The sequence below is a fragment of the Eutrigla gurnardus genome, assembly GCF_963514095.1.
Source record: "Eutrigla gurnardus genome assembly, chromosome: 5".
Classification (NCBI taxonomy): Eukaryota; Metazoa; Chordata; class Actinopteri; order Perciformes; family Triglidae; genus Eutrigla; species Eutrigla gurnardus.
In genome coordinates this window covers 25,704,930-25,732,201 of record NC_139919.1, presented here as the reverse complement: position 1 = coordinate 25,732,201, position 27,272 = coordinate 25,704,930, and the positions used below count along the sequence as shown (strand labels likewise).

General features: G+C 43.7%; 1 protein-coding gene across 4 annotated transcripts; it reads left to right on the top strand.

Moving 5' to 3' along the window:
- Positions 1-1,541: 1,541 nt before the first annotated feature.
- Positions 1,542-26,967, top strand: ankhd1 (ankyrin repeat and KH domain containing 1). 4 transcript variants are annotated; one of them, XM_084010045.1, is made up of 39 exons: positions 1,542-2,000; positions 4,652-4,805; positions 10,248-10,404; positions 10,615-10,762; positions 10,871-11,018; positions 11,104-11,337; positions 11,464-11,558; positions 12,029-12,184; positions 12,929-13,010; positions 13,209-13,400; positions 13,550-13,659; positions 15,369-15,456; positions 15,899-16,026; positions 16,112-16,255; positions 16,351-16,453; positions 16,602-16,864; positions 17,037-17,324; positions 17,423-17,852; positions 17,949-18,088; positions 18,205-18,316; positions 18,437-18,582; positions 18,677-18,819; positions 19,166-19,379; positions 19,518-19,693; positions 19,965-20,127; positions 20,219-20,314; positions 20,410-20,526; positions 20,616-20,784; positions 20,922-21,118; positions 21,238-21,587; positions 21,713-21,865; positions 22,017-22,166; positions 22,909-24,481; positions 24,669-24,858; positions 25,069-25,194; positions 25,362-25,613; positions 25,752-25,933; positions 26,023-26,190; positions 26,325-26,967. In XM_084010045.1, exons 1-39 carry the CDS (start codon positions 1,722-1,724, stop codon positions 26,382-26,384), a joined length of 8,076 nt encoding a protein of 2,691 aa, XP_083866171.1. In that variant the 5' UTR covers positions 1,542-1,721; the 3' UTR covers positions 26,385-26,967. The 4 variants fall into 4 exon arrangements, with proteins under 4 accessions (XP_083866171.1, XP_083866170.1, XP_083866169.1 ...); XM_084010044.1 differs by having other exon boundaries at positions 12,023-12,184; XM_084010043.1 differs by having other exon boundaries at positions 10,600-10,762.
- Positions 26,968-27,272: the final 305 nt, after the last annotated feature.

The following is a 27,272-nucleotide window of genomic DNA, read 5'->3' as shown; positions in this document are numbered from 1 at the left end:
TTATACGTTTCATATATGCTCCTAGTACACATTATTTTAGTGGGAATGTATTACTTTGCAGTAAGTCAAATATGATGCATTTTTGTATATTATGCTCCAAAAGAATATATAGTTAGACTTGCCAGTGTTTGGAACATCTACAAAATTACAATATTACATGATTATTATTAATTAATCAATTTTTTCACATTCTACAGTGCATTCACTCTGATATAGGTGCATTTGAGGTAATATGTGTTTACTTGTACATTAGAAAAACTTTCAAGTGCAGGTGTTCTTATGGGGTATTTTTATACTCTAATTCTGCTGCTTATTAAGGATACAAATAAATCTACCAATACTGAAACATGTATGACTATCAAAAAACATGTTGAAAAGAACTTGGATGGTCACACATAATAATTCAAAAATAATCAACAGTGTCAATTTGCTATATGTAACTGCAAATGCATGAAGCTGATTTCTGTTATCTTGTGTTTTCACAGAATTCAGTGATCTTTTTTTTTTAAATGCATCACAGATTTCCTAGGGCGAATCCAAACCCATTTTCAAAGACACTGACTGTTTGATTATGCAATCAGGACAGTTCCACTGGTCCATCGATGAAATGCACCTCTTTGAACACAGACGTTGTATTTTTAACTGATACAAAAATATAAGTAATAATATAAAGCTACAAAGGCGTTCTAGGAACATTTTTTTAATGAGACATTTTAGGGCCAATTGGTTCATGACAGACAGGTGCCTAAAGTCAGTGGCAATTAAACCACACAAAGTTGAAACCAAACATTTACCAGGGTCTGGGCAAAAAAATCTATACATTTTGGGTACTTTAAACTGAACTTTTGCACCAGAGGGCGAAGTCAAGGAAGTACTTTTTGGCCTTAGTGGTTCGGAAAGTTCTTGGTTTTTATTGGTGAAGTCACTGGTGAAACCCATGTGTTTTTCTATTACATACCCCAAATCACCTCATCAGGATATCATCGGGTTGTGCGTTGCTTATTTGCAGCAAAGCAGCAATTTTAAATAACAAGTGTGATCGTCATCCAATGTTTTTTCTTGTTTTTTTCTCTGTGCGGGTATATGTTTTGTCTCATATCATTGCATTTTAAAATATCCGGCTTTATTTCTTCTAATTCTAATCTTATTCATACTCACTAAACACATTAAATCCTTAAGTTACAGCATATTATGTACAGTGTGAGGTTCAGTTACTGATATTCATTGGCATATGAAATCATATAAAATGAGTCATTAACATTTACAACAGGTGCCAATTTATTCTCACCGTCGCTCGTCTGTAGACGCGATCTCTCATTAAGAGTTTAAACTAGTAACGTTAGCTACCAGTTAAGTTGGCCTACCATGTCTTGTCTTGACGTTCGTTCTACAGCCTCGTGATATTGGTAAACCTAACATGACGTTGCGGTCTCATGTTGGACAAGCGTTAACTTTGACCAATTGCAAACGGCGTTTTTTCCGGCTGCACCAATAGGATCGTCAGGATTTCCTATAGAGGCGGTCGTACTGAGAAACTGTGCGTATCGGGTTAGGTTGTTAGAAAGTTAATGGCTGGGGGAAAGAGATCCTCTTCAACCCTCGCTTCGGGAGAGTTTCTGGATTCCCTGAAGTGAAATCACACAAATATCCTTAAAGAAAGGGCCTGGACGGACGGTTAAGTCAACGACTAGCTCGTCAACACACGTATCGTGAACAGAAGTATGCAGGATGCAGTAGCCGGGACGGCAATGCTGACGGACGGCTTCGAGGACGAGATTGACTCGGTGACTCCTCGCTCCCCAGTGGCAGGGATGGGGGTAGGAGCGACACCAGGAGGAGTCGGACTAGGGGGCATTGGGATTGGTGTAGGTGGAAAGAAAGTGCGTTTATACGGCGAACCTGGCGGACCTGCAACAGAAAGACTGGATTTCAAACTAGCGGCCGCGGCCGTCCTCTCCTCGGGTCCAGGATCCGGCAGCGACGAAGACGAGGTTTCAGAGGTAGCTACGTTAAGCTAAGCTAGTTAGCTAAGCCTAACCAGAGAGCTAGGCAACATTCCTCTCCTAGCGCGAGCTGGCTGCTAGCTAGCGAATTAGCTCGTAGTTGGCAACCACCCCCTCCCAGGCCGCTGAAATTACGTAAAATAAGCCAACACTTTAACCAAACAACACCTCTTGCCGCTCCAGATGCTTATGGAGTGTTTGATACCGATCATGTTTGGTGAGACACGAGCAGTTGTTCACGCTGAGCGGCTGAAATGTTTTATTTATGCAGCGCAGGCTGTGACCAAGGCCTAGTTCGGGTGGAAGCGACGACGGCCTCGCTCGGTGCTGTCGTCTCGCAACACCCCATCACAAGTTTGCAGCTCTTCCAACAGCTTTCCAGCCGCAGCAAATGGAAGATACCCGTAAACCAGTGGACGTACACGGCCGGTTGACTATCTGCCATTTCGTAGTTGTGGTGCAATTACGTCACTTTTCCCAAATCATGTAAATGAACTCCGATCGTACCTCCAGCTAACTTTTCGATACGTATAGATTAGTAATGCTTTCCCCCGCGGAACTCCACCGGGTTTTTTTTTTTTTTTTACAGTTGGTGTTGACAAATACATTTTTTATTATTATTCCACTCTATCGGTCAGATAGCCACCATCACTGTGTCAACTTGATTTGCGTCGTCACAGTTGAGAGCAGCTAGAGTTCACGTTGAGGGGTGTCCAACTTTTCAAATGCTGGCAGTACACGGGGACAGGTGTGATGGCATCTCGACCCCGGCTAAACATACTTTTAAACGTGTTTTTAATATTTACTCGGATGGATGCAAAGATCACACAAAAATACGCGTCGCTATATCACACACGTGATATGTCATCCAAAAAACCCACCTTTTTTGTGACGCGACAAAACCACCTCTTGACGGTGACTTTTCACAGAATAGCCAAAAGGTTTCCGTGTCATACCCAAACCAGTTTCAATGCGCGTTTTGCCAAATGTCAATGGCTGTTTTGTGATTTTAAGACCTGTCACTCGTGCTATTGTCATGTAATTCTGTTTGCACGTGTGTAACTGTAGCAAACACAAGAAAGGGACTTGCCCGACTTGCCAGATAGCAAATGTACGATTTGCACAAAGGTCTCAGTTTAATGACATTCTCATGGTCACGTCACATTCATTGTGATCTAAAAGGTGTTGCAGTATTTACTGTCAGAAACGCTATCGTCAAGGCGTTATGGGTGTGGAGATAGAATTGGCACGGCTTGGCAGTGCACAATACCTGTTGAGCCGTCTCTATTATACATAACTAATATCTGACCAAAGATGTGTCTTAGCCACAACGGTCAGAATGTCAGCTGGCGCTAATGTCAATATAGTCTGGCCATTTCTGTCTGAGCATCAGCTGTGTGCCGGCAGGGGAAGAAAATATCAAGTTTGACAATTGCATCTCGTGCAGCTTAATTGAATCAAATTGCAAATGTGTGTCATGTTTCTTAGCTCGCCCAGCTTACTATATGAGCCTTTAAAGGGAGCGTTTGTTGTGGTGTTTTGCTCCAGTGGAGAACTCACTGCTCTGGGCAGTAGCTAAAATCTGAGCCCCAGGATTAAGCAGATGCCATTATAGGCCTTTCCAGCTCTCTGGATACCAACACTCTGGGAACTGTAGTTCATTAATAGTGGAGACTGATGGCCATTGTTGATTATAAAGGCCTTGGTAGAACTACATCCCCCATGGGTTGTTTTGCTCTGCGTCCCTATCGTATAGCTGAATTCCTGCACATTGCTGAATGCTGACTCTCTCCCAACATTTGCTCTATGGGCCAGGCCCAAAAAGCCTGCTGCAGCTTGTGGATGGACAGAGACAGTGATTGTTACTGTATTTGTCAAAGGTTGTTTTGCAGATGGTTTGTAATGTCTACAAAGTCCTATAATTGTTTTAAACTCACCTTTTATAGGTAGGCTGTCATATTTGCCATTCTCTTTACACCTAGTCTACTGTTTATTTGAAGTGTATTTTTATTTATTTAAAGTTATTAACATTTGAAACAAGCAGTTACTGTCAGTGCAAAGTTTAGTTGTGTTTTTGCTTAGATTTAGCAATGTTTTATCTGTTTATATTTACATCAGTAATCTGCATTTAGGACATTTCTCCACATTTAATTGTGTGCAGATGAAGAACACAATTGTAATTTCCACCTGTAAATTAACAGCTACACATAGAAGTTAATCAGTTATTGCTGTTCTGGTAAAATTGTATTATGTTGACACACTTAGAAGAATAAAATGTTTGTAATACAGACTGTGGCGCTGTACTGTGGCAGCTGACTCTCAGCTGAATCTGTGTGTGTGTGTGTGTGTGTGTTGGGGTTTTAATTCCTGTCTGTAGCACTTCCCATGCTTTGAATCTCTCATCCCTGTTCTCCTTTTTGCCTTTCCTCTGTTGAAAGAAACCGTAAATAAACAAGGGCAGCATGCCTGGTCTTTTTATAGGTGATGTGTGTGGGGCAACTTCTATACCGATTAATGGAAATAATAAGTGATATATTTAGCAACATACTACATGTTTCAATGTTTTTTTAACACTTTTTCATGATTTTGTTGATCAGCAACTAAAATGATAACAGCTGACAAAAGCTAATTATTATTTTTTCTTCCAGGTGGAATCATTCATATTGGACCAGGAGGACCTGGATAACCCCATCATGAAGACAGCTTCAGAGTTGCTGTTGTCCAGCGCCACAGATGGAGTAGATTTGAGGACTGTCGATCCAGAGACGCAGGCTCGACTTGAAGCTCTACTGGAAGCTGCAGGTATGACTGCTTTGTATAAGCTTAATTTAGCTGAAGACTTGACACATGTTAATTTGTAGTTGACCAGTATGTCATCATTTGGCCCCACCCATTTGCTCCAAGCCATCTTAATGGGTGCTTTAACATACAGTAGCTTTGAGTAAGTAAGACCACACCTTTCTGCCTCAGCCTTTCCCCCCCGTATCCCTTTCAAATCCCAACAATAGTTCAGGACTTCGTTTGTAGAAGGCTTCAGGCTGAAATGGCAATAAGAGAACCTGCTGGTTCTGAAGTGTCATATTAACACGCAGCGTGAAGGTAATTTGGGTAAATTAGTTTGATCAGAACTTGTAATCTAGGTGTGAGAAGGTCTGTGTAGATTAATCCATTAGGGCTGGGTGTCCTGGCCTCGTTCGGGCTTATGAACATTACCGGGCAGATTAACGCACACTTGAGCCTGCACAGCATGCAGAGAGCCTTTGTTGAACGGCTAATGGCTAATCTCATTCTATTCCCCTTTCTCCCTGACTATCTGGAACTGCTCTCAAGAGTTTATCTATTTATTTAAGATCTGTAACAACTTCCTTAATAATAATAATAATAATAATATTGATTTGTGCGGCCTCCTATAGTGTTATTGTATACCATAAGCTGAGAGAGAAGTGTCTGTGTGTCACGGTTGTGGCAGGACAGCCTCTTTTCATTCCATATATCAACACATTAGCCAAATGCCAAACCTGTCGAGACCATCACCATCGACGATGCCAAGCCTCTGGTGATGTTTATGGGTTGTGGATTAAAGGCAATTGTTTATTGCGTGAGATTCACAACCAATTATGTTTGAAGTTATTTTAATACATTTAGACCCCTAAAATTGGGAGATAAGTTATGAAAAGGGTTACGGTAGTGACAATGTTATTCTGTAAACATGCTGTAAACACCTTCAAATAAAATCTGAATTATGGCACACCTATTGTCATAGTTTCACTTTCAATCCACTGCGCTGGATTTCAGAGCCAAAACAACAAAACAGTTTGACATTGCCCTGCTGCTTACTTATAATTGCTGAGCTTGAGCATTTTGTTCTTGTGGGGAATGAAGAGAGGGTGGCCAAACCTTCGAGCACAAAAAATAACTCATACTCTTCTCTAAGTGGATATAATTTAAATAAATCGATTACAGGTCATTATACAAAGTAATACAGAATCAAACCTTTTAAAAGAAAGGAGTAGGTTTGCTTTATTTTAATGTGTAGATAATATTAATGACACCAATTGCTGCTCAAGTTTAGGCTGTGTGTACAGTGTACACCAGTGTGAGATGTGTAGGAAAATATACAGTAAATATCAGTTTAGGTGTCAGCAGATAGTCGATATTTTAAAAAATTGTGGTCGTGATCTGGTTAAAAACCTTGATAGTGACACCCCTAATCATTTGATGAATGAGGTTACATTTGGTGAGGGATATTTCTTTTTGATTTATCAAGCCTGTTGTAAGTGTTGTGAAGACTATTTACGCTCAGTAATACAGAATCAAACCTTTAAAAGAAAGGAATAGGTTTGCTTTATTTTAATGTGTAGATAATATTAATGACACCAATTGCTGCTCAAGTTTAGGCTGTGTGTACACAGTGTACACCAGTGTGAGATATGTGTAGGAAAATATACAGTAAATATCAGTTTAGGTGTCAGCAGATAATCGATATGTTAAAAAATTGTGGTCATGATCTGGTTTTTTGATTTATCAAGCCTGTTGCAAGTGTTGTGAAGACTATTTACGCTCAGCAGACCCAAATATAACAAATGCAAGATATGTCATAAAAGTCATCATAGATTATAAATGAGAACTACTGAAACTCCTTACCACACATGGACTAATATATTCTATTCTCTTGTTAATAAAGCTGTAATATGATGGAGAGAAGGTCGCCGAGGTGAACAAAAAAAACCCCAAATAAAACCATAACACGAACGATTAAAAAAAAAAAAAAAAAATCTGAAAATTAACAAATTATTATTGAAGATTGCAGAAGCCTTCATCTGAGTGTAGTTGTCTTAATACATGGATATATTTTACCTTTGCAATGTTTAAAATGCTTTTGTTGGCATTAAATATGTAAATATGTTTATTACTGAGGTCATAGTTAAAGGTGTTGACGTATTCAACGGCATTATATTGAGAGGTGTTTCAATTATTTTTGTCCTCCCTGTTTACATACATGGGAAATCTAGTCATCAAATCAATCTACTACAACAGCATAACACCTCCATGAGTGTCAAAAAAAACCTGAATATTTATAGGCTTCATAAAAATAGACTTTATGGCAGAAAAGATTGTGCAGGTGCACCTAATAAAGTGATCACAACATTTTTTTATAAAGGTATGTAAGTGTTTTTAGATTTTTCTTTTGACAATATCAAGCAAAAACAACAGTTGTTTAGATGTTTTTGTTGCTCTGCAAGCTGAAACCAAGCTTGCGTTGTCTGTAGATCAATTAGTAAGTCGACGTGCACTTCCAAATTGAAATGGTCCATTAAAATTCACACAATCTGAAAGCGATGAAAATATTCTCTAAGAGGATGAATATGGGATGAATATGCAGAGCAGCACTGGCCACTTTTTTTTTTGTAAGAATCCAGTGGTCATGTTGCTTTCAGCAGCAATCGACCAGGTGTGCATAGGTGTAAAAATAGGCTTTCCCCCGCATGTTCGGTCCTCAGTAATAACGGTCCTGCTTGCATCACTGTTTGTGCTCCCTACTGAGCTCCGTTTGCCTTTGTGTTGCCAGCATTGATATGCCATGAGTTTTCAGAGAAGTGTGACAGAAATCAGCATCATATTCTGGACAACAGCCCAGTTATACACTGATAAACAGACTCTCCCTGTCGTGATGAGCAATTATTTACCCCACCTTTTAAAGACAATTTGTATTAAAATATATATTTTACATTAAAATGTCCCATGTGGAGTTTGTGACCACTAGTGGTGATATAGAGCAATGTTATGACGCGCATGGACATGGAAAAGCTTGATAAATGCATTATCTGGTTGTTGAAGTCTGTTTGAAAAGCATGTTTTCTTTAAAATCGCCAAAATTACAAGCCGAATAAATCCTTAGTTGAATAACGCATGATTCCGTCGACAGATCAGTAAAACAGAGTTTCTTCACAACGAATTAAAAACAAAGAAAATTATTAAATCTTGTGTTTATCAGAGATGTGCTCATAAGAAATCCTAGGCGATAAAAAAACAAAACGACAGATGAGTCCTCAAAATGACACAATTTATCATAACAACAAATGCTTCTGAGGAAAGGAAGCCAAACCAAAGCTTAAAATAAGCCCATTTCACAGCAGCCATTTTGACAAGTCATCGCAGGGTAAAAACAGGAGTAATTAATAATAATGATTATGACCCTGTTGCAATTAAGTGGGCCAGGGCCCTGGTTTTGTGTATGCTGGCTCACTAGAATTGAACCCTTCTGAATTTGATCAATTACACCTGTGTTTACTCCGTTATGATTATCAGTTATCAGTTGAAAAGTGACCCATGTGAAGACGGCTAATGCCAGAATTAGGCTGTTCCACATTATGAATGTAAATGTCTCACTAACGGTTGTATGTTCTGAAACAAGCATCTGGTTTCTACACCTCGGCAGACACTTTATCGTATCCCACCTTAATACAAGATCATGTTGTCTGTGTAAACATGCCAAAGTTTTTGGGCGAGTAGTGCAGGAGCAAGTGCTTATGGGTAAACACTGTACAGCCTGTTCATCATGGATATGGATTTGAATCAATAGATTCAAACACCTTTGCCCTGTGCTGTTACAGGCCAAGGCAGGTCTCACCCAAGACACTTTATGTGGTCATTTTAAATAGCTGGAACCAGCAACAGATGACATATATTTTGATAAATATGATAAAAGATCTAGATCTTTATTCCTGCCTAAGTGAGCCACTGCTACACCAGAAAGTCCCTTTATAGATTGGCAAGTAATTCATTCATGTTAAAATAATAGATGTTATGTCAGAAATGCAATGAGGCTTAAAGGGGACTTGCTTACATTTTGTGCCGGTTGTTCTCAAATAAACATCGACTTGAACTTGTAATTAGCAACTTGACTGAAAGTGTTTCTTCAGATTGCATAGTGTGTGAGCAGCCTACTGTGGGTGTAGGCGGCGGAGTGGCTAGCCAGTAACGCGTTTCAGTTGGAGCACAACAAAAATATCTGCCTGTGCTCCAAGTCACAGTCTTGACCTCAGTGAGAGCTCAGTGTACATGTTGCTCTCTCAAAGCACCTCAATAGGGGAAGTTATTTTTGTTAAAAGTGTGATACACACCTTTAGACATTTACAAATAGGCCTTCCAAAACAAAAGGTTAGAAAACACGGATCCCCGTCAAATGGTTTTGTTTTCATTTGAGGTATTTACATTGTCAAACCCCAATTTTATGCTTAGTCTGTTTTGGTTCAGTGAACTACTTTCATGATACAGCACAACATTAATGATCAACTTCCTTGACCTCTTGTTTCCCTTTGCCTTTGGGACTATTGTGAAATTCTAGTCTGAGAGCCGTGCTAAGTTTAGAGAGACTCACAGGCCTAGTGGTGAAAACAGAGGAGGAGTGCAGGGACTGGAGCTCAATGAAGCTGGAAAGTTCAAAGCAAACGCTTTTTTTCTTCTCTCTTGGCTTCCTTTTTTTTTACACATGACTCAAAAACCTACTTTGCCACACAAAACACAAACACCCGAATGGTTTCACTAGTTGGTAAATGGTCTTTATTCTGAAAGAGATCTTTCAATGTCGGCCATGTCGACAAAAGCAGGTTGTTTTTTTTGTGTCGTCCTGCTTTTTTTCCCCCTTATGTTTCCCTCTTTGCCTTTTCTCCTCTTTCATGACGCACATACACAAACATATGGCATTTTGTTTCTCCCAGTTGTGTTTTTCTCTCTTGTTGACCACTGTCTTCAGTTTCTGTTTCTCCCACATTCACTCCCACTTACCGATCTGTAATTCACCCAGGATGAGGCTTTTCTTTTTCTCTTCGACCAATAACAGCCTGAGCCTAAGTCTACTAGACTATCAGACTAACATTACCTCCCTCACTGTATTCATCCAAGTTCTGGTCACAGATCTGTTCTTATCTGAACAGTCACATAGTAGCTCAGCAGATATTGTTTTGTACCGTTGGCATCATTTTGCAAAATTTTAGGAGTTAAGAATCATAGACGATGTATTGAAAGCAGTGGAAAAAATAAGCCATATTAACAAATGCTTGTGTGTGTTTTCTGTGTGTGATTTCCCCCCCCCTCCCCCCCTTTTCCTCCTTGTGTATGCTGCTACTAACCCTGGATTGGATTGGCTGGACTGGACTTGCTTCTTCATCTGGTCTGGTGTGGTTGTGCTCCCCATGTGGTTTGCCTTGCCCTATGCACCTCTGCCCTTTTGGTGTTCGCCAGGCATCGGTAAACTGTCAACTGCCGATGGTAAAGCTTTTGCAGACCCCGAAGTGCTACGGCGACTGACGTCGTCTGTGAGTTGCGCCCTGGATGAAGCTGCAGCTGCCCTAACCCGTATGAGAGCTGAAAACACACTCAACGCCGGCCAAGCCGACAAGTATGTATCTCTCCCATACCGACACTGGCGTTATGCCAGTTTGTCTTGTTCACGGTCTCATAAAGTAATGAATTATATCCTCCTATAGTCACTCTGTTCTCTGACAAACCTGCCTTGCAGATACACTACGTCTTTGTTTGTGTAAATGTCAGGCGCATGTGTGTTCACCTGTCACAGTGGCAGTAATTGTAGCAGTCTGGTTATTTTCAGCCGTAGTTTAGCAGAGGCGTGCTCGGATGGGGATGTCAACGCTGTACGCAAATTGCTCGACGAGGGACGGAGCGTCAACGAACACACGGAGGAAGGGGAGAGCCTTCTGTGCCTCGCCTGCTCGGCCGGCTACTATGAACTTGCACAGGTATGTGAAAGCAAGCTGGGAATGGGACTGGAAGATAAAATCATGTTTATTGTGGTGACATCCTCCATGCTTGTTTCTTTTAAATATCACTTCATCATTCATCCTCAGGTCTTGTTGGCTATGCATGCCAATGTGGAGGATCGGGGCATCAAGGGGGACATTACGCCACTTATGGCTGCTGCCAGCGGAGGTTATGTCGACATCGTCAAACTGCTTCTGGTCCATGGGGCAGATGTAAATGCACAGTCCTCTACGGGTAATTAAATTTCTCTACCGTTATGGTGATTTCCTTTACTGCCTGTGATTTGCACTCGGATTAATCCCTACGCTGTTTTTTCCAGGCAACACAGCTTTGACGTACGCGTGTGCTGGTGGCTTCGTGGATGTGGTGAAGGTGCTGCTGAAAGAGGGTGCTAACATCGAGGACCACAACGAGAACGGGCACACACCTCTAATGGAGGCGGCCAGTGCCGGCCACGTAGAGGTGGCCAGGGTACTCCTGGAGTATGGCGCCGGCATCAACACACACTCCAATGAATTCAAGGAGAGCGCTCTCACACTCGCCTGCTACAAAGGTCAGAACTCCAATATGGTAGCTGTCCCGTCGATTGCCTCGTTGAGGTTCTGTGCCAATGACGTTCTCTGTGCTGATACTTTGTGTTAAAAGGTTTAGAAAAGGGTTTTTTGTTTGTCCTCTGCAGGTCACTTGGATATGGTGCGTTTTCTGTTGGAGGCTGGAGCAGACCAGGAACATAAAACAGATGAGATGCACACAGCACTGATGGAGGCGTGCATGGTGAGCATCTGACCCAAACCGTTACCATTGTTTGATCTAATGTTGTAGTTTTATTTATTTATTTCCATTTTGACTCAGTTTTAGTTTGAATTTAATCACAAACATCATCAAAATTGGCATATTTCTTAGTCACATTGTAATGTAATATTCAGTAATATAATTTATTAATTTGATCAGATTACTGATCCAACATGAAGACCGATTTTAAAAGTTTCTTGGCATAGCATTCAGTGTACTTGGGCACTTCTTGTTTTTTTATTTAAATAAATGAATTAGTTTATATCATTTTTATCATATTTAAATATTCTTTTATTGACATTAATGACACTATTTTGAATTGTAAGGAATATCCTCTATATTCTGTATTCTCGGAGTCATGCAGCACGACTGTATTGGCTCAATGGAAGAGTGATCCCACATATTTATTCAGGTGCTTATCTCTACATTCTTTGTGTGTCTCGCTGTCCCAGGACGGCCATGTGGAGGTGGCACGGCTGCTGTTGGACAGCGGTGCGCAGGTCAACATGCCAGCCGATTCCTTCGAGTCACCCCTCACCCTTGCAGCCTGCGGAGGACACGTGGAGCTGGCAGCTTTGCTCATAGAGAGAGGAGCCAACCTGGAGGAGGTTTGTAAAGAGACTAGAGACTTAAACAAGTTTGATAAAAATCATAATCTACAGGTGCAGTTCTTCTTTCTTAAGTGTGAAAATATGGATAATTTAGCTCAGGGTTTGAACAGTTGAATCATATTAAATTGGATACTTAGTTGCTAAAGTTGACATGTGATTTCTAAGCACACAAGAGACAATTTTCATAGGTTAGTTCATACTATGTCCTGGTGTTATCTCTCGAAAAGAATGGGAGCTCTGGTCGCTGTAGACCAATTTTTGATTCCACACACACTGCAGTAGATATTTTTCTGTGGAGAATAGCCTTCGAATGTTCCGACTCATACTACCCTGCTACTATTGGAATACATTGTCCTGAATAATGTACCACCTATAGTACTAGAATATAGATGGGATTAGATTCAATGTGAAATAATTATTTATTATCTTAAATTTCATTGCTGTTATGTAAAGCTCAATAAAAAAAATGAACACGCTTATCGCAGCAGATCTGAACACAAGATACCCGGCCAAATATCATTGCTTCAGGTTATTGTAATCTCTCCTCTACCACCACACATTTTACATAAAGATGTCGACTACAGTGCCAGCAACATCCAACTAGTGGGGTGAAAAATTCCATCCGGAGGGAGCGTACACAGACACAAAAGACGAGCACAGTTCAACAATACAGAGTAATCTTGCAGTGAGTCACACTGGGCCCCTGTGTTTTCTTATCTGCGGCGCCTCTGTTGTTTCCAGGTTAACGATGAAGGCTACACACCTCTGATGGAGGCAGCTAGAGAAGGCCACGAGGAGATGGTAGCACTGCTGCTGGCTCAAGGTGAGCAACCTTTGCTCCTACATATTGGAAATGGAAAGTTAATGTTGGATTTTTGTGACGAAATAAGATAATCAAGAGTGTAATCTGTGAAATACTGACATGATTTGCAGCTTTTGTTGTAATTGCCAAAAAAGCATGCATGTTGTGCACTTTATGAAAGCAAATCCATCACTAATCACTAACTGTTCTGTTGTCCAGGTGCTAATATCAATGCTCAAACAGAGGAGACCCAGGAGACGGCTTTGACTTTAGCATGCTGCGGAGGCTTCTTGGAAGTGGCCGACTTCCTCATCAAGGCGGGAGCCGACATCGAGTTGGGCTGCTCCACACCTCTAATGGAGGCTGCACAGGAAGGCCATCTGGAGTTGGTCAAATACCTACTGGCTGCAGGTGAGCTTAAAGCAAAAAGGCAAGGAGCTGAAGATCTAGGAGATCAAAGAGGATGCGTAGCTACATTTAAAAAAAAAAAAAAAAAAAAGAAGAAAAAAATGGGCCTACCACTGTGGTAACAATCCTAATCTGTTGTTTTTGTCATTCAGGGGCAAACGTTCATGCCACAACAGCAACGGGGGACACAGCGTTGACGTACGCGTGCGAGAACGGACACACAGATGTGGCAGATGTGCTGCTGCAGGCTGGAGCCAATTTGGTACAACATACTCTTCAATCCTCTTTGTCACTTATAATTGGCTCTTTGTTATACACTTCTGCAGTGTCTGTTCAGAACAGGCCCAGTGCTTATACAAACAACTTCACACAACGCTGTGCTTTCTTTGATCAATACACCTACCATAACATTGTTGCATCACACACTCCAGTTGCAGCTGCTCCCGGTCAGAAAAACCAGCGGTTCAGGGTAAAACACACCAGGCTGGCGAGGGTCAAATCAGCTGTAGAGTTATCAGATATTTAGATATGAAAAATGTTTTTTGTGTTACTATACTACCTCAAAATAACTTTTATGCAACTCTGCTGCATATTTCTTACTGTGTTCTTCCACTTCAGAGGGAAACTCGTACTACTTTTATCTGACGGATACATTGCACTGGTTACTTTGCAGATTCAGATTTGACTCACAAAATATACCAATTCAAATATGATGCCGCCTTACTATTAATTATTCTATCAAGCATCATATTACAATTTGAAAGCTCCACCTTAAAGAGATGTTCAGTTTAATTAAGTACATTGTGCCTCTCTTTCACTCTTTACTTGAATTATAAATTAGAAAGCAGGACTTTTACTGTGCTGTATTAATAGTTTTACCATTAATAGTTAATCGCTTAGCCAAAAAAAAAAAAAATTGAGTACCTTTCATCTACCGCTGCCAATACTGGCATTCACATTTAGATAAAAGGTGAAACGTAAAGCAAGATTGCCTGGGCCCCTCAAATGATGAAATCTGCCTCTGAAAAACACACCTTGGTCGGTTAAAGTTGCAGTCAGACACATCAGTAAAAAAACACTTGGCTGAGGTAATTACTAAATAGCTGTATTAGTCAGTTGTTTTGAAATAACTACTGTGGTTATAAAGTAGAGCACGGGGCTATTTGTCTGGTGGGGGTGTTATTAGTGTTTTAATTTAGTATCAAGTCATAGATAGTCATATATACAGACACACACACACATACCAGGGAAATACAGTCCTGCTCGGGTTTAGAACCACTGGTGAAAGACTTAGGTTGTTAGTATCTACTAACATGCTGTGTCTAAACTAGATTTAAAAAAAGCCCTCCGTGTGGTCCCCAGCAATACACCCACCAAGCGTGAAGTAGATCAGATGAACAGTTCTCAAGATATGCCAAGGACATACAGACAGACAGTAAGCCCGGGCAATAGGGCCAAATCCTCTATCTCAATATAGGTAATTCTATATCTAAATAACGATTAATATACTGTGATATGAAAAGGTATTGGTAATTCAATAAATGAATAATCTATATGAAGTAACCACATGATTTCTTATACTTAATACTAAATACTTGAGAAAGTATGGTATCGTTTAAAGTAGAAAGTAGGGTTTATTTTGAATCTAGATAACATAATTATCAAATTATTTATGAGTTAAATTATCATATTTAATTATTGCCCAGCCCTAACAGAGTCTGTGCTTTATAGTTAGAGTTTATATAACACCAGAACCAGAACAGATGCATTATGAAGTCCTTTGTGTGCAAATGTTAACTGATCAAATTGAGCACAGTCTATTGTGTGAAGCAAGGCTTGTAATTTTGAGAGCTACAGCAGCAGTTTTCTTGTTGAGTCACATTTTTTCTGGACAAATATAACCCAACTCTTTTGTTTTATGTCCGGACCAAACCAAGCTTTTAACAGACACGTCTTCACTTTGCCTTCCAGGAGCATGAGTCTGAAGGGGGGCGGACGCCCTTGATGAAAGCAGCGAGGGCAGGACATCTCTGCACTGTACAGTTCCTTATCAGCAAAGGTGGGTTATTGACTAGCTGTTCAGAGGAACAAGTAAAATGGACTTTATTCAGAAATGGTTTTTGCCTAAATCCACCATCAATCAATCTTTCAAGCAGGTTTGTAAATTCAGTGCAGTGAATTTAAATATGCACTTTTCTTTACCTAGTATAATTATATGGTCAGATCAAAAGCTTAACATTGATTTGACTAGAAGATGCTTCATCCTGGGAGGATTTGCACTCGTGGCCTAATAAATGAAAGTGCTGAGGAACTTTTACAAGTTTTTTTCTTAATGTTCCCCCATGTATTTTGCACTGATGCTCTTACCTTTTCATGAGTGATAACACTAATTGAGTACTTTTATTGTAAAATGTGCACACTTAAATTTTCTTGAAACACATTTTTGTGAATGCTTCCCATCCTAATGCAGGAATACCTTTTCTTCTTCTTCTCTTGTGTAGGTGCTAATGTAAACAGAGCTACTGCCAATAATGACCACACAGTGGTGTCTCTGGCCTGTGCTGGAGGACATCTGGCTGTGGTGGAGCTGCTGCTGGCGCATGGGGCGGATCCTACACACAGACTCAAAGTAATGCACACTCTACATATAGATTAAACCAGTTGGTAGTTTGATGTGTGTAATAATAATAATAACGCATCATTTTTCTTTTTAGGATGGTTCGACCATGTTGATAGAAGCTGCTAAGGGGGGCCACACGAATGTGGTGTCCTACCTGTTGGACTACCCCAACAACATCCTGTCTGTCCCAGCCCCTGACCTCTCCCAGCTCACTCCCCCCTCGCAAGATGCCTCTCAGGTAAATACAGCAATACAATATACTTTTTAACAATGTTCTTACGGGAAATTGATCTGTTTTTAACTTAAAAGTAACATTTATTCTCCCCGTAACAGGTTCCTCGTGTCCCATTCCAAGCCCTCGCCATGGTAGTGCCCCCTCAGGAGCCTGACCGAGCCCCATCAAACATCGCCACGCCTCCACCCGTCTCCAGCAAAGGTAAAAAGTCCCGTCGCCCAGTCAGTGCACTCACAACATGGAGTTGCAGACGTGACACGACACTTAGCTGTTATCTCCCCAGTTTTAAGGTATTTCATTGTTAACCTATCCTCGTCCTCAACTTCTTTGATCGTGTTCGTTCTTCCAGGTGTGTCTAAACAGAGACAAGCAGCCCTTCAGCCCGGTGTCCCTAGCTCAGTTGGCAGGGGGCCTGAAGCGGAGCCTCTGCCGCCCTTCCACTTGTGCCAGCCTCTAGAGTGCATTGTGGAGGAAACGGAGGGAAAGCTGAACGAGCTGGGCCAGAGAATCAGCGCCATTGAGAAGGCCCAACTTCAGTCGCTAGAGCTCATTCAGGGGGAGCCGCTCACCAAAGACAAGATCGAGGAGCTGAAGAAGAGCAGAGAGGAGCAGGTATAATCCATCAACCATTTAAGATCTGATTGCCTTTTGAAATCTTGTTTTTAGGTCTTAAAGTAAGATGGATGTTGCCTTTACAACAAATTCACACTTTAGTTGGTATTTTGCATGCATAGCACTGTATCAGAAGTTAGTCAAACATGGATGTGGCTGTCCCCCCACTTAGGTGCAGAAAAAGAAGAAAATCTTAAAGGAGCTGCAGAAGGTGGAGCGTCAGCTGCAGCTGAAAACACAGCAACAGTTCACCAAAGAGTACATGGAGGCGAAGGGTTTAAAGGAGGATCAGGAGGCCGGACAGAGCCAAGGCCCAGGCCCGGGTCCTGGAAGTACGACATCTACTCCAGGGGCGCTTCCCACCATCACAGGTGCCCAAGTACACACCAGCTCTGACACGGATGAAGAGGCCAACAAAGACGGGGAGCAAGAGGAGCAGCCAGGGGAGGAGGGGGATGAGGTGAACCTCTCATTAATCTCGTTTTTTTTATGTTATGTTAGTTATGAAATACTGTTAAATGACACTAGAGACTTAAGGTGTTATCTAAACTTTTTCAGGAAGAGGAAGACGATGACGAAGACGAGGGCTCAGAGGAAGAGGGAGATGGAGATGGAGAAGAGGACGATTACCCTAAGCTTCCTCAGGTGGGCACAATCCTCTACAGGGATGGGCCTCAGCTGCCACAGCAGCCTCCTCTGCCCCCTTCGCCACAGGCCCAGCCCCAGCCTCTCCCGCTGCCTCTCCAGACTGCCTTTGTCCCTATCCAGCCACTGCCAGACTACAACCCTGCAGACTACCCGGGAAGCACCAGCCCAGAGCTGCAAAGGGTACTGGTGGGCCAGCAGATGCTGAGCCAACAGCAGCAGGGTCAGGGTCAACAGTTGACTGGGTTAGGCCCAGGGATGATACCTCAGCAGGCCCCAGATGGGCTCATGGTCGCTACACCTGCACAGACGCTCACAGACACGCTGGATGACATCATGGCAGGTAAGTGTCTTTGCAGAGATTCTTGTTGAATGGCATCAAATAAAATTGTGTTAAAATCCTAATGTTTTTAATGCCTTTTTTCTTTCTCTATCGCAGCTGTGAGCAGCCGAGTGCCCATGCTGAACACTACAACCTCGCCCACACCCCTGTCCCAGCCACCCACGCAGATGCCCTCAAACGTCGCCTCGCCCCCTTCAGTCCTGCCCCTCTACCCCTCTGTTGACATCGATGCGCATGTGAGAAACAATGCCAGTTCTGACATGATGGAGACCTTTAAAATGACAATACAATTGAGTACATGTATGCAAAAAGTACTCCACTCCAATAAGAGTTGTTGTTTTCCCCCCCACAGACGGAGAGTAACCACGACACAGCGCTGACGCTCGCGTGTGCAGGAGGACACGAGGAACTTGTGTCTGTCCTCATTGCACGAGGAGCCAACATTGAGCACCGGGACAAAAAAGGTATGAGAACGGAATAATAAAATAGGCATAGGGTATTATGAAAGATGGGAGATATCAATTAGATTTTAATTCATGTTAAGTGCCCCAAAAAAAACTCCATATTCTCTCTGATCTTCCCAGGTTTTACTCCTCTGATCCTGGCTGCCACTGCTGGCCATGTAGGAGTGGTGGAAGTGCTCCTGGACAAAGGGGGTGACATTGAAGCTCAGTCAGAGAGAACCAAAGACACGCCCCTCTCCCTAGCCTGCTCTGGGGGACGCCAGGAGGTTAACACATTTTCTTACAGTTTACCTTCATGATGACATTTCCTTCAAAAGATGTTTCCTGTCTTTAACTATGCAACTGTCATGTGTTGGTCAGGTGGTTGAGTTGCTACTGCTTCGGGGAGCAAATAAGGAACACCGCAATGTTTCCGACTACACGCCTCTTAGCCTGGCTGCTTCTGGGGGTTACGTCAACATCATCAAGATACTCCTCAATGCCGGAGCTGAAATCAACTCCAGGTGAGTGACGAGCCTCGTTTTTCACTTTGGCCCATTGGTACGAGTGAAAAATTTCCACACATATTAGGTTCATTATCAAGTTCATTATAAAGTCATTGATTTGAATATGATAACATTGTTCGCACTTTTTTTTTTAACCACACAGTGCTAAAGAAATAAATGGTCACCCCCAAAAGTTAATAGCTTGGTGATTAACTTTGTTATAAATAAGGAATAAGGCAATAATTTCAACACCAAGGGTTTATAACTGCTTCTGTTCAGTAAAACTATCATGTGTACCAAGGCAAATACTAGTTGAGTGTTTTATTTTTGTGTAAACATTTTTATTTATTTACTCTCTCACCAGGACCGGTAGTAAGCTGGGAATCTCTCCTCTGATGCTGGCAGCCATGAACGGTCACGTACCGGCTGTGAAGCTGTTGCTCGATATGGGCTCGGACATCAACGCTCAGATTGAGACCAACAGAAACACGGCTCTCACCCTCGCCTGCTTCCAGGGCCGGGCTGAGGTCGTCAGTCTGCTGCTAGATCGCAAGGCCAATGTAGAGCATCGTGCTAAGGTGAGGAGTTCGGATTATATTCACCAGAGCTTTAGTTGCCGGACTTATTTAGTTAAATGTGTGAATCTTGCGGGCCTTCACTGGCTGAGACTACGATGTAACTGGCCGTCTTGCTAAGTAACTTCTCACTTCATGCAGACTGGTCTTACTCCTCTGATGGAGGCAGCCTCGGGGGGTTATGCAGAGGTGGGCCGAGTGCTTCTGGACAAAGGCGCCGACGTCAACGCTCCCCCTGTTCCCTCATCCCGAGACACTGCCCTCACCATTGCTGCTGACAAGGGCCACTACAAGTTTTGTGAGCTGCTTATCAACAGGTGAGAACTCTTGGGTGTTTCTCTACAGAACCATATTCTAGTTTTGTCACAAAGCACCATATTAGCTGGTATCAATGCAACGACAGGTGCTTTTTTTTCCCACATCACGTTGTACATCTTGATTGCTGGTGAGGCAGAAATATATAGGCACGCTTACTTTTATGATTTAAACCAGGCCAATAGATTCAGCCTGATGCCATCTGCTAATGTATATTCTACCAGCCCTTTTAGCTGCACTACCTTTATGTGACTCATGTTCCGTTCTCTGCAGGGGTGCCCATATCGACGTACGAAACAAGAAAGGGAACACTCCTCTCTGGCTGGCGGCAAATGGTGGTCATTTTGATGTGGTCCAGCTCTTGGTTCACGCCAGCGCTGATGTGGATGCAGCCGATAACCGCAAGATTACCCCACTCATGGCTGCTTTTCGCAAGGTGCGGGTTTATCAAAACACTTGATTGTTAGTGTGTCACGCTACACTTTGGCAAGCCTCTGTTTTACTAACCGTTTAACTTCACATTTCAGGGTCACGTGAAGGTGGTGCAGTATCTCGTGAAGGAAGTCAACCAATTCCCATCAGATATTGAGTGCATGAGATACATCGCCACGATCGCTGACAAGGTAGCCTGAATTCCTTTTCAGTCATTGGTCTGCCACATCTGGAATTGACAGATAGCAGAGCTATAACACCCGCTGTTGGTTTCCTGTTGTTGCAGGAGCTGTTGAAGAAGTGTCACCAATGCATGGAGACCATTGTCAAAGCCAAAGACCAGCAGGCGGCCGAGGCCAACAAGAATGCTAGCATTCTCCTTAAGGAGCTAGACTTGGAGAAGGTAGCGTCAGACCCCATGGCTGTGCTTTGGGAGGTTAACGGTTAGTGGACAAGCATGGTGTTGATACAACTTTGTGTTGTGTGTTCCAGTCCCGAGAGGAGAGCAAGAAGCAGGCCCTGGCTGCTAAACGCGAGAAGCGTAAAGAGAAACGCAAGAAGAAGAAGGAGGAGCAGAAGAGGAAGCTGGAGGAAGAAGAGGGCCAGAAAACTAAGGAGGACTTCTCTGAGATGCTGGAGCAGAAGGAGGATTCAGCGGATGGTAACTTTTTATGACTTTTGCGATAAGTTAAGAGACTGCAACAATGTTTTTGAGTCGTCTAAACCATAGTTATATTGTACTAGTATTAAGAAGCTGGAAACCGTTCCTATTTGAACCACCTATTCTCCCTTTTTCAGAAGAAGAAGTTCCCATTGAGCCTCCGAGCGCAACCACCACCACTACCATTGGTATATCAGCCACCTCCACCACTTTCACTACAGCTTTCGGAAAGAAGCGAGCGAGTGTGGCCACTACCCCGAGCACCAATCGTAAGAACAAAAAGAACAAGACCAAGGACTCGCCCAACGAACCCATCATATTACAGGACCCGCAGGTGAGCACTGCTGCGTTTAACGATGATGTTGTTTATCTTTGCCGATTCATGATGTGCTTTCTAAAAGCACCTTTAATCTATGATAAATAACACAATCTGATGACTTGTCTTCCCTCTAGGTTGCACTAGCACAGCACAAGGCTGACAAGAACAAGATCCACGGTGAGCCGCGGGGCGGGGGCGGGGGACTGACGGGGGGCAACAGCGATTCTGACCCCTTGGATAGCACCGACTGTGCCAGTGAGAGCAGCAGCAGCGGGGGTAAGAGTCAGGAGCTCAACTACCTCCCTGACCTCACCTCCTCAGCCTCCTCCTCCTCCTCTTCCTCCTCCTCCTCCTCCTCAGTCCCCTCTTCAGGAGCAGCCCAGGGCCTCCTGCGTGGCCTAGAGAAGAGACACTGTCCTCTGCCGCAGACTGATGGCAAGGTGGACAACAAGGTCACGGTCTCCATCTCAAAAGCAACACAAAAGTGAGTCCCACGCGGAACAGAGTGAATTCATCAGCTGATTTATATTTCAGTACATTTTCCAAGATGTCAACCAACATGATAAATAACAGATTACATCTTCTATTATCTTGCCTGTTTTGTCACAGAGCTCTGGACACAAGCGACTCCACCTGCAACTCCTTGCCCTCACCGTTCAAGACCATGGCTCTACCCATCACCTCACCCAACAGTAAGCTCAGCCTCACAAGCCCCAAGAGAGGCCAGAAGAGAGAAGAAGGTTGGAAGGAGGTGGTCAGAAGGTACATTATATTTTTGTATTTGATCTGTGGTTCTTAAAATTCTGCATGGAACACGTTTCCTTTTGAGGGCCATCTGTTAATGTAAATTACCATAAGTCATGTTGACATTTGTATGGATGCATAGCTAATGAAATTTCACCGTCTCTTGAAGATCAAAGAAGCTGTCTGTGCCAGCCTCTGTTGTATCTCGGATCATGGGCCGAGGAGGCTGCAACATCACAGCCATCCAGGACGTGACAGGAGCACACATCGACGTAGACAAACAGAAGGACAAGAACGGGGAGAGGATGATCACCATAAGGTAAATATAATGCACTCTGGCGGAGCACTGCAGCTGGATTATAATGGTTGGTTAATCGCATAAAGCATGTAAGCCCCTCCTGGATGATGTCATTCGTTCCCCCCTGTGCTAGTCTTACAGTGCAACAGTCCAACGCTGGATTTGTAGAATTAAGGGAAGTTAAATATGTTTTTCCTCTCAACTTCTCTTTATGGCATTAAATGTGATGAAAAACAGGCACTATAACTGCTGAGCAGTGCAGGATGAAAATGATATAAAATAGGCCTAAAATTGTCTCAACAACGATGTTGGGGAACATGGACTCACTTCCACATGCAGATCAGAAATATAAAAGAAATGTTGACAGGGCAGCCAGATTCCATTCACACCAATGAAAGTGTAGCTCGTGGTGGATGTGGTGCCCGCATCTTTGTCCAACATTGTTATGGTAAACAGTAACCTGCACATTGGTTTTTGCTAGTCCATGACTCACAGCGTTTCCCATGTACTTAGAAACTAGAGTCGAGATAAGAAGGCTGATTGCACATGAACAATGAGGCAGCAACGATAGCTTAAACCCACTAACAGAGGCTTAAGGAACTGCGTTGTGGTGGACCATTGGAGAAACCGCTTTTTGGTTAAACTGAGGACCTGAAAAGGGACCATACTTGCACTCACCAACACTTTTTTTGGGTTGTTCTCTGGTCTGTCACAAAACATTTCCAGAAGAACATGTTCTGATTTGAGGTGTGCTTTGTTACAGAGGTGGAACGGAATCGACAAGGTATGCAGTTCAACTGATCAATGCTCTTATCCAAGACCCAGCCAAAGAGCTTGAAGACCTGATCCCGCGGAACCACATCCGAGCCCCAGGCTCTAAAACGACCTCGGCTTCCTTTGCCAGTACCGCAGGGGCCACCAGTGGGTCAGCTGCTGGGCCAAAGGCCCTGAGCTCGTTGGTCACCTCCACAGGCGTCTCGTTCCAGCCCTCTTCATCCTCGTCTTTACCTTCCTCTCAGGCTGGGGGAAAGATTGGGAAGGGGCTATCGTCAAATGTCAGACAGCCCTTCCCTGTGTCTCTACCGCTGGCATACGCCCACCCTCAGCTGGCTCTACTGGCTGCTCAGACCATGCACCAGATCAGACACCCTCGTCTACCCATGGCTCAGTTTGGTGGCACCTTCTCTCCCGCTGCCAGCACATGGGGACCATTCCCTGTGCGTCCTGTGAGTCCCGGCAGTGCTAACAGCTCCCCCAAGCACAACGGAGGAACCAACAGCACCGGAGGCCAGGCTAGACCCAACTCGAGCCACAGTGAGCACAGCAACACAGCCAGCTCAGGAGCCTCAATCACGACCACCAACACCACCACCACCAGTGCTCCTAACACGTCTATAGCTGCAGGCTCGCCTCATACCCCTAATCCTACTCCATACAACCCCCAGCCGAGCATCCCCACTCCTTCCTCTGTCAGGAAACAGCTCTTCGCCCCTGACCACAAGCCTGCTGGTGTCGCCCCTGTGTGTGTTTCTGCTGCTTCTAGTTGCAGCAACGTAGTACGAGGCACGGGTTCTCCTGCACACCACAGTTCTACAACTACCGCTAACGCGCCTCAGCAGACCGTCGGACCTATCACGCAGTCCCCCATCCAGCCTAAAACGGAGCTCAGTGCCGTCGCCACTCCTGGAAAAGACAAGCCCTCTCTGTCTGTAGAGAACCAGGCTGTTTCTGTCAGTGAGAGCATCAACTCGGTGGGTTTCGCCCCCGCCATGGCTTTACCTTCCAAGCCAGAGCTTCGACAGCAGTTACCTCCTCCCCCCTCCTCTGTACCATCCACTGAGGCTCCACCACCGCTCCTCAACCCACAGCCCAGCTCCCACCACCCCTCGGCACCTCCTCCTGTCCTCTCACACAATGTTGCACACCCCAACAACACTGTACCCCACTTCTCGGCACCTGCACCCAGAGTCTCCCATCGTATGCAGCCACCAGGGCCTTACTATTCCCTTCCTGAGCAGCAGCAACAACAGCAGCAGCAACAGACGCAACAGCAGCAGCAGCAGCAGCAATCTGTGTTCGTGCCCTTCAATCCTCAGCAAGAACCCCTGAAACAGACCCAAAACCAGACGTCCCAGCCCACAAATTTGCCTCCACAAGGCCAGAATCAAGCTCAAGCCCAGGCTCAAGGCTCCCTTCAGGTCTCTGCTAACCTGGGGATGATTAATGGTTCCCAGATGCAGCATGTGGCCAATACAGGCAAACCTCAGCAGATCCCCCCCAACTTTGGTCCTGCAGGGCTCTTCAACTTCAGCAGCATCTTTGATAACAACAGCCAGGTGAGTTGAACTGACATTTATAATATGGACATTAGCCTGACATCTTGTTGTACTTGACTCCACGATGTAGGAGGAGTTTAAATAGCTGAACAAACTAAACTGTTTATTTTCTTGCTGTTACATGACATAACAATTAATGCCCTACTCAGTAATTATAACTTGGTCATCAATTGTGCTCGCCTCGCAGGTCGGAAACAATCAGGTGTGGGGTGCATGCCACCTACCAGCTCGATCACCTCCAGAGCAGTCTTACTCGGCCCCACCAGCCTACATGAACATGGGCCAGATGGAGAACATGATGCCACCACCTCCTCCAGACAGCTCCAAAGCCCCTGGCTACCGCTCTGCCTCACAGAGGATGGTCAACAGCCCAATCGGTATGACTATTATTCATTATTATTAATGAATCCCTTTGAGATTACGAATAAGTTGTTAGGAGGAATGTAACTAAAATATGAAATCATGTACATGTGAGCAAGGTAGCATAGTAAACGCGTCTTGACAAAAGGCCAAATGGTGAAGTTTTGAGATAGTTTGCTTTCTCATGTGCTCACTAATGAGCTTAATGTAATTTTCTGCACCCACAGCGTTGACCAGCTATGCCACCAGTATCTCTGGCAACCCTGTGTATCTGCACGGTCATACACCAGTTGGCACACCCTCATTCAGCAGACAGCACTTTTCCCCTCACCCATGGAGTGCATCCACATCAGGTACTGGGCTCACACTTTTTTCATTGTGATTTTATTTACACAATAACCCCTTTTTTTAAATTCAGGAACTGTAGTTTTACTGGCATATTTTTGTTTTTAGCAATGCTTTCAAATGTGTAAATCGGATCTGTCCCTAACTATTTCCTGTACCGTCTTTCCTACATCAGGTGAATCTCCTGTCCCGCCTCCATCTACAGTGTCGTCCTCGGCCCTTTCCACCTCTGCTGTGCCCCCTCCTCCCCAACCTAAGCAGGGCAGCTCCTCGCAGCAGGACCGGAAGGTTCCCCCACCCATCGGCACAGAGCGACTGGCCAGGATCAGGCAGACGGGTTCCGTCAACCCACCTCTGCTCACCACCAGCTACACGGCATCTGTTGGACAAGGAGGCATTTGGTCATTTGGGGTCGGCAGTGCTTCGGGTAAAAGCAAATGCACATTTGGTTTTTTTCCTTTTGTGTTTGTTAGAATTAGGAAATGTGCCTTAAACACAACCACATACTTCAATCTGATAACAGATATCTATTAATAATGCCAACCCTCTGTGTGTCTTCATACAGAGGCCATGTCTGGTTGGTCCCAACCCCTGATGAGCAGCCACATGATGCACCCTCAGCTGCAGGCAGAGCAGTCGGCCTTCTCTCAGCACCAGCCCATGGAGCAGGATGACACAGGCATTGCAAACCCGGCTAACAACTACCAACCTCAGCATTTGCCCAACAGCTACATGGACTTCCCAAAGGTACCGCAAAGCCATAACTCTAGATGAGTTTATCCCCGGTCCATCCTGTGTACATGTATTTCACCAATCACGTGTTATTGTCTGTTCAGGGGATGCCTATGTCAATGTATGGAGGAACCATGCTGCCCCCTCACCCTCCCATGGCAGAGGGGCCAGGGGGACCAATGTACAATGGTTTGCACGCTGGTGACCCCGCATGGAGCCCAATTATCAAAGTGGTCCCAAACAACGCAGATAACCCTGACCCACAACAGCAGGTAATGTCCTCTTTTGTTACACTTAGGCCATCAAATTGTGCTTAGAATTAAACTGCAGGCTTGTATTTCTGCCATTCATCAGATAGATTATTTGGCTACTTTCTAACATACCCCTTATTATCCTCTCCTCTCAGGTGTGGCCTGGTACCTGGGCACCTCATGTGGGCAATGTGCACCTGAACCACGTCAACTAGACAGCGTCCACAGCAATCAAACGCACACAGCATGACCCACAGCGCAAACATGAAATACCAACTGAGGAAAATGACCGAAAATAAGACGACGAAAAAGAGAAAAACGTTAAAAACATGTTAACTTTAGTAGAGACCTGAGAGTGCAGAGCAGAGGTTGAAGAATTGGAAGTTCTCATGACGCCATTCTTTGATGTGCCTATCTCAAATAAATAAAGAGGAAATTGGGTGAGAGCTGTTATCAGTGGTCCCAATGATGCAAACAAACATGCGCGATCACCTGTCCAACAGGATCCATTCTCTGCGTAGTTTAGCGATTTTGACTTAAACCCACATACACCGTTCTTGGGCTGAAGGGGGCTCAACATGAAGTAGCTATTTAAACTTGGCCCAGAACTAGATGATGATTACCTAAAGAGAAAGAGAAATCAGAACCTTTTAGAGTGGTAAATACATGTATAATTGTTTACATACTAAAAAGGGTTAAAATGAGAGTAAATTTCATGTCGTATAGTGGCTCTACTTTATGTAGCCTGTATTAATGTGAAATATTTACCTTAATATTCAATAAAAAGATTGAAAAGTACGTGTGTGCTGTTTATGAAACGTTTTTCTTTGATACTTCTCTATTATTCTTTCATGTTCAACACTTTGTACACATTTCATGAATCACATTTATTGACTCCCTTTTTGGAGAAGCTGTCCAAACTGTATTTAAAGAACAATCATATTTCTATTTGAGCAATGTATGTAGTATTTATAATTTAGATGTTTTTATATTATTATTGTAAGCGTATAATATGAGAGAGCTGGGAGGACTTGACTGTCGGGCCCAATTGTGCTTCAATAGGATCCATCTGTTAATGTGATCTGACCTCTGACCCTGAACGC

What these genes read in the sequence shown, in the direction of transcription:
- ankhd1 (XM_084010042.1), top strand. Translation starts at nt 1,722, where the DNA reads ATGCAGGATGCAGTAGCCGGGACGGCAATGCTGACGGACGGCTTCGAG. An exon ending in TCCACCCGTCTCCAGCAAAG is followed by an intron (nt 16,454 to 16,601) that starts GTAAAAAGTCCC and finishes TCGTTCTTCCAG; the next exon opens with GTGTGTCTAAACAGAGACAA. An exon ending in GAAGGAGGATTCAGCGGATG is followed by an intron (nt 20,785 to 20,921) that starts GTAACTTTTTAT and finishes TCCCTTTTTCAG; the next exon opens with AAGAAGAAGTTCCCATTGAG.